Below are 7,500 nucleotides of genomic sequence, written 5' to 3' on the forward strand. Positions count from 1 at the left end.
CCGGGCACTGTGGAGCCCCTCCTGGATCCTGGGTGGCCCATCTCCAGCTCCTCGCTGGGAGGAGGCGCAGGGAACTCTGCCTCCTCTGACTGGCCTCCCCCCGCCACCCCGCTCACAGAGCTCTTCCTGCTGCCTGCGTTGCCCATGGTGGTGGTGGTGGCAGAGGAGATGGTGTAGGAGTTGTTGGTGTCAATGTGAACAGTAACGTCCCTGAAGGCCATGAGCAGGGAACTGGCACTGCGGGGCATGCAGGCACTCTCTGCAGCCGCCCGAAAGGCCCCGGGGTCCATCAGCAGCCCCGTCCCTTCTCCACCCTCCGACAAGCTCCAACCACGAAGGGCGTCATCAATCGACTGAGCCAGGGAGTGTAGCTGCATGTGAGGATAAAGAGATAATACAGGTCAAAAACAATCATTGATTAGAATTCTAAGCAAGGATGCATTATGCTAACTGTGATTAAACAGCAAGGTATGAAGTAAAGCTGAACGATTTGTGGGAAATATTTAATTACGATTTTTCTGACCGATATTGATTGTGATATAATTTCAAGCTTCTGTTCAATATTCACCATATAATAAACATGTAAGACTGAACAATATTCACCGTGTAATAAACATGCTATGATTATTACAGGCAATATTTTCTCTTCTCCTTTCTCTATCTTCAAAGGGTCCCGTCAAGGCTGCGTACTTTCCACATCATTATTTGCGCTTTCACTCGAACCTTTAGCTCTAGCAATAAAACAACACCCTATGATCTCACCCATCACATTCTGTAACACTACACATCACATTTCTTTATTTGCCCATGATATTTTATTATACATAGACCATGCCACTACCTCCATACCATACGTTCTAAATATCTTCAAAGAATTTAGTGCCCTCTCAGGTTTTGAAATTAACTGGTCTAAGTCCTCCCTACTCCCACTTAACTCATCTCTTTGCCCTTCCACTTTGCCTCCTCACATCCCAGTAGTAAAATCCTTTAAATACCATTGGGATAGAAATTTTCCCCTCTCTCTACTTAACCACAACTAAAAATGACCAAGGTATTTTAAATAGAGTGGAGGCCGACTTAGAAAAACAAACTCTTCTCCCACTTTCTCCGCAAGCCCGCATTTCAGTTAATAAATGGACATTTTACCTAGAATTAATTTCTTCTCCATTATGATACCCCTCTCACCTCCTAAAAACTACTGGGATGAGATTCACGCTGTCGTTACAAAATGTATCTGGCGAGGGAAGCGCCCACGAATCAAATGGACTACTTTACAACGTGACAGACAGGATGGAGGACTCGCCGTGCCCAACCTAAAGATGTACTTTTGGTCATATGTATTTACGCCCATTATCAGTCTGGTTAGACCCCAACATTTCAGTCTCATGGCGAACAATAGAGGAAAAAATAGCTTCTCCACACTGTTTACAAGACCTAATCTTCTCTAATTTACCTCTTAAACGCTACAAATCAATGGGCCCATAATGTCTTTTCTTTTCTCCACTTGGCACAAGGTAGAGAAATGCTTTACTTTCTGGAGGTGTCTCGTTTACTTTTCCTCAGTGGAGTAGTAGGGGCATCCATGTATTAGCTGATGTCTGTAGTGATGAGGGTCTCAGATCATTTAACGATCTTCGAGCAACTTATGATTTACCCGGCTTTTCGTTCTTTTTATATCTGCAACTCAGATCTTCCATGCGTGCATATGGCGTCCCCTGGACCAGTCCCGTACCATCACATAATCTTCATACTATATTCAATATAGGTGTACACACACTAGTGGTGTGGTATCCAGACCGTATAACTTGTTACTGACTTCCTCCTCTGGTCATCTTGCTGTCCAAAAAGTGTGGGAGAGAGACCTGGGTCTCAATGAAGGAGAGGTGAACTGGTCCACCGTATGGGACAATATAGACAGCACGTCCAAAAATCCAAACCATAAACTAATTCACTTTAATTTTCGTACATAGACTTTATCTGACACCAAGAAAACGCAACCTCATGAAAGTCATCTCCACCCCTGTCTGCCAAATGTGTAATCTCAACCTTGTCGGATCATTCATCCACATGTTCTGGGAGTGTCCTGGAGTTGTAATATTCTGGCAAAAGATTTCCTCCACATTATCGGATCTGTTGGACGTGCCTGTCCCCTGCTGTCCTAAACTATTCATTTTGAACGACACATCACCTCTTGCTTTACCGTTTTATAAATCTCAGGTATTATTTACAGGTCTAACAGCTGCCAAGAAAATGCTCGCTCTAAGATGGAGTCCTCCACACATTCTCAACCATAAATCATGGCTTATGACGTCCTTCCTGAACATTGTGCATATGGACCTATCAATAGCTCGAATGCATGGAGCTTGTGAAAAAACGTTATTAACATGGACCTCTACAGCAACTAACGTCAAACAGCTGTTGACCTGATCATTTTTGTTTAAATACTCATTTTCTTTACTTTCTTTGTTGAATAGTAACACAGTGTTCTCTGTCTCTTCTAAACCAACGTGGGGTGGGCGGGGTGGGTCCGGATCGCCACAGGGGTGGGAAAGGGAGGGGGGGGGGGGGGTTGTTTTTGTATTTTTGTATTTTTGTCTTTATTCCTATTCTCCCTGATCCTTCCGGGGACATCTCAAAATCTACTTGACATTGTACTGTTTTATGTAACAAAATCATGAATAAAAAATTGATAACAAAAAAAAACAATATTCACCGTGTAATAAACATGTAAGACAGAACAATATTCACACAGAAAAATCAAATTGCAATTATTTGAAACTGTGATTCACATCATCACAACATTTTCTTGTTTGTGCTTGTTTTCATTTTGCTCATGGAAGAAATAGATGTCAATGTGCAGGATTTACTGAGTTTGGGGATGATGACAGGTTTTCGCCAAGATTGAATGTGTTCCATGGACCCTAGACTAACTGCAGCTCTAAAATATCTTACTGGAAGTCCTTTTTGGACTTAAGCAATTGCAGCATCTGTGATTAGATAAAAAGAAGTAAAAAAAGATACTGCGATTTAGATATTTTTTCCAGCTCTACTATGAAGGGAATGCATGCAAGCTGATTTCACCTGCACCATTCAATAAATTAAACCTCAGGGAAATAGAAATGCCTACTGCAAAAATGACCCCATAATGGGAGTTATGACAGGGGGGGGGGGAACTATGATAAGATTGTAAGTGAAGCACTCACTTGTTCAGAGAAGCAGTCCTCCAGCTGAGTGAGTGTGGGTCCAGGGGAGGGAGCTGGAGGCGGGGCAGGGGGCGGGGCTGGAGAGGGCTTTGGGGCAGACGCAGGAGAAGGGGGCAGAGAGGTGGAGCGAGACGGGGGCGGGGGAGGAGTTTTGGGGCGCAGGGGGACCGGTCCTCCTCCTGCTGGCTGCAGTAGAGTAGTGTAGCTGTGTCTCTGGGCCGGGTTCTGGGCCCGGGCTCCGGGGCCCGGTCGGCGCAAGGAGATGCGGCGGGGCAACTTGCTCTCCGACAGAGAGTTACGGATCTTTTGGAAGTTCTTGCTGAGCTGGTACTGGCGGAAGGCCGTCTGGATGCGACGAGCCGCGCGCCTCGCTATAAGATGGCCTCCGTACTTGTGCTCCAACTCTTCTATCTGGGGAGAGAGAGAGAGCGTGAGTTAGTTAGCGTGAGTTAGTTAGCGTGAGTTAGTTTAAATAGCAACCATGTTTGCAAGGCTGAGACCTGCTGAGGACACTGTATTGAGTGATACTGCAAAGCATACAGCAACCACTGGAAAATATGTATTCATCGACTAGCAGGCAAACATTATTTTGCCAGTTTTTGTACAAAAAAGATCAAACATAATTTGCATAATTTTAGCCTGAGTCGTGAGAATCTCACTGCCACAATCACACTTCTCACTGCTCTGTCGTCTCTTTTAAAGCCAGTGTTTTTTCCCTCCTTTTTAGAGCCCATGTAAACACCATCTATCATCATTCACCAGTTAATACTGGTTGAAGGGCCATGAAGAGGAGGACAGATGAGGCTCTTACAAAACCTGATATTGAGAAAATGAATAGAAAAGTACCGGTAAACACCCTCACGAGCCTATTTCTCTGTCCTTATTGGCAGAGCAGCTCAGCCCAAAATCACAACGTTTTCCTGAAAATTCTAATCGCATATTTTCCGCAAGTGTAGAATCTCCCTTTTCCCTTCATCTTCTTCCTGGCAGGCCCAGGGGGGGAGAGAGAGAGAGAGGGAGCGAGGGAGGGAGGGAGAGAGGGAGGGAGAGAGGGAGGGAGCGAGGGAGGGAGGGAGGGAGGGAGAGAGCGAGGGAGGGAGGGAGGGAGGGAGGGAGAGAGTGAGGGAGGGAGGGAGGGAGGCAGGAAGAAGAGGGGAGAAAAAGGAGGACAGCCACGTGCCTGGGTGTGTGTGTGTGTGTGTGTGTGTGTGTGTTCATGCCAACATGGCATGTACACACACACACACACACACACACACACACACACACACACACACCCACACACACACACACACACACACACACACACACACACACCCCCCCACACACACACACACACACACACACACTGCAGCAGCAGCGGCAATAGCAGTAGCAACAGCATTCCCTTCAGCGGTTTGCTGTGAGAAATAAAGACGTCTCCAGCTGCCAGAAGCAGTTATTAGCTGTTACCATGACAACCTAGCATCTTTCGTGTTCCTGTCGCCTTGGCGATGGAATCGCTGGTGTTCTTTTTCGTGTCAACAGAGACAGAAATAGATGTGAACGGGAATCTGTTTGTCAAATCAGCCTACCTACCTATACACTCTCTTCACATGCACACAGACGCCCTCGTGCCCAAGTAGGCTATGTACCGAATGATGTAACACTCAGTGCATCCCCCCCATGTGCTTATGGGCCCACATGCTGTAAAGTAAATAAACACATACACACTAGAGGCTGACACTTTGGGGGGGGGGGTCCTGTGGGTCACGGGGATTCCCGTGGGATGGGAGGAGTCATTTCTCTATTCATCACGTGATCGGGGAAGGAACAGGAAAGAAGTCAACGAGAGCGAACGCAAACGGGAATCACGACGACCGTATTAAGGCAACGTTTCCCTCTGCCATATTGTCACAGGTAAACTGTCCCTACACGTACTGACCTAATGGTGTGAATTAAAACTGGAGTAGAACACAAAGTCATCCAAAAAGGATGGGGAGAACATGAAAATCATTGCATCAAAATCATTGCATCAAAATCATTGCATCAAAAATCATTGCATCAAAAATCATTGCATCAAAATCATTGCATCAAAATCATTGCATCAAAAATCATTGCATCAAAATCATTGCATCAAAAATCATTGCATCAAAAATCATTGCATCAAAATCATTGCATCAAAATCATTGCATCAAAAATCATTGCATCAAAAATCATTGCATCAAAAATCATTGCATCAAAATCATTGCATCAAAGTCATTGCATCAAAATCATTGCATCAAAATCATTGCATCAAAAATCATTGCATCAAAATCATTGCATCAAAATCATTGCATCAAAATCATTGCATTGCCTAAAGACTAAAAAGCCAGTGCGGTGCCACCCTCTAATACACGCACACACTTGAAGGGGCTCGTGCACATCGTGTCGAGAAGGACGTACCTGCTTGTTCTTGTTCTCCAAGCTGATTTCGTATTCGCTGGGCCCCTCTCTCTTGGTCCCGCCCCCTGTTCCCTCGACTTCCTGTCCACCCGAGGACGTTCCGTCTTCCAGGCTCAGCATCATCTGCCCGCTGCCACGGAGATAAGGACAGAAAGATCTATCAGTCCTCCTCCTGACCTTCAACCATCTACAATGACTGTGGCCGGGTCATGGAGCGGTGTGTGCAGTGTGGAGAGTCATCAGGAGAGCACAGGCAGCAGGTAGCGAGCACAGAGTGTAGCGGTGGTGGCAACAGTGGAAAACTTCTTTGGCATCCCACCACTGCTAAACGGGCATGGAGTAAACACATGTGCCGTCTTGATAACATGCTCGGCTCAGCAGAAAGGTATGAGCAACTTCTACAGGTTTCATAAACACACATTTAGCGGGACACTTTTGTTTGTGCATGCGTATGTAGGGTGTGTGTTCATTCCTCCTAGAACTGCTGACGATGCTATAAAGCCATGCAAAACAAAGCACAAGAGAAGAAAATGTTCATGCTTAAATAATGAGCGCATTGCTGAAGTCTTCTTTGTTTTCTTTGCTGTGGGAAAAACAACTATTTTGCGTCGGCAACCAATTAAGTGAAGGAGAGCCAGAGGAGGTGGTCGTATATCTTTAAATGAGATAAATCGCCGTTGTGCAAGTCTGCATGTTTGAGAGAAAGTTAGAGAGAGACAGAGTGTTGGTGTGTGCCCGCTGGAGGCTGTCTCCATCAAAAAGTCTATTAAAACCCTGCCATGGCCCGGTGCTGCATCGGAATACACGATGAGTGCATTAGAATACATTAGAGGATTTAAAAGCAAGGCTTCCGCTATTAATGCATATGACAGCAAAGCCTCTGCAATGATATGGGCGCTATACACTCTCTCTCTGTAGCACACACACACACACACGCACACACACACACACACACACACACTACATACACACACAACAGGCAGACAGACACGCACACAAACAAACACACCAAGCACATACATTGTCGGCATGTGTGATTTTATAGCGGAACAGAAATGAACATCTGTCAACTCGCATCTCTCAAGGTCCCACAGAGACCTATAGCCAGAGGAGAAACACACACACACACACACACACACACACACACACACACACACGCACACACACAACACACACACACACACACACACACACACAGGCTAAGTGGAGGAGAGGAAAGGCACGGCAGGTTAGCAGATAGGCGGATCTCTCATGACATCTCGAGGGAAGTGTGTGTGTGCTGTGAGGGAAGTGTGTGTGTGTGTGGTGTGTGTGTGTGTGTGTGTGTGTGTGTGTGTGTGTGTGTGTGTGTGTGCTGTGCTCAAATGGATTCAGCAGTAGATGACACAGTTAGTCTGCAGAGGTGCTGCTGCATGTGATGTAACACACAAGGTTTGTCAGCTGCAGGTCAGCAGGTTTCTCCACCAGGCAGACACAACTTGCTGTGGCAATATGGATAAGCTACAGCATTTCTAAGTGCCTTTACATTGGCTGCTGTGTCATTAACAGCAGCCAATCAGGACTAGAGGTTCACTAAACAGATGATCAGGAGAAAGTGCAGTTGATTGGGAAGGACTATACTGATATTTAAACAGTGGAGAGAGAGAGGATAGAACAAACAAATGATACAAAGTCACAGATATAATAGAATGAATGGAGATGTTTGGGGAGTTCTAGAATAAACCCAAGATACAGATGATAGGGGAGACACAAGTTGTTACAAGTGACGGATGGATAATATTCAGAAGAAAAGAAAAAGTAACTATAGAGTATCTTGTGATGGGATGGTAAAAGGAATGTGGGATAGGGGGGTAAGTGTGTGTAGGGGGGGGGG

At 45.7% G+C, this 7,500-nt stretch overlaps 1 protein-coding gene across 1 annotated transcript in view; it reads right to left on the bottom strand.

Annotated features, from left to right (window-relative positions):
* The window catches only part of iqsec3b (IQ motif and Sec7 domain ArfGEF 3b), a gene marked incomplete at both ends in the record, with an annotated part of 44,388 nt that overhangs the window by 20,424 nt on the left and 16,464 nt on the right, over positions 1-7,500 (bottom strand). Inside the window, 3 exons of the mRNA XM_083654626.1 lie at positions 1-371; positions 3,204-3,614; positions 5,628-5,757. The exon at positions 1-371 is cut by the window's left edge and continues 288 nt beyond it. Coding sequence (XP_083510752.1) covers positions 1-371; positions 3,204-3,614; positions 5,628-5,757 — 912 coding nt within the window. The remainder of the gene's footprint in view (positions 372-3,203; positions 3,615-5,627; positions 5,758-7,500) is intronic.

The sequence above is a fragment of the Poromitra crassiceps genome (assembly GCF_964638095.1).
Source record: "Poromitra crassiceps genome assembly, chromosome: 18".
NCBI classification, from domain to species: Eukaryota; Metazoa; Chordata; class Actinopteri; order Beryciformes; family Melamphaidae; genus Poromitra; species Poromitra crassiceps.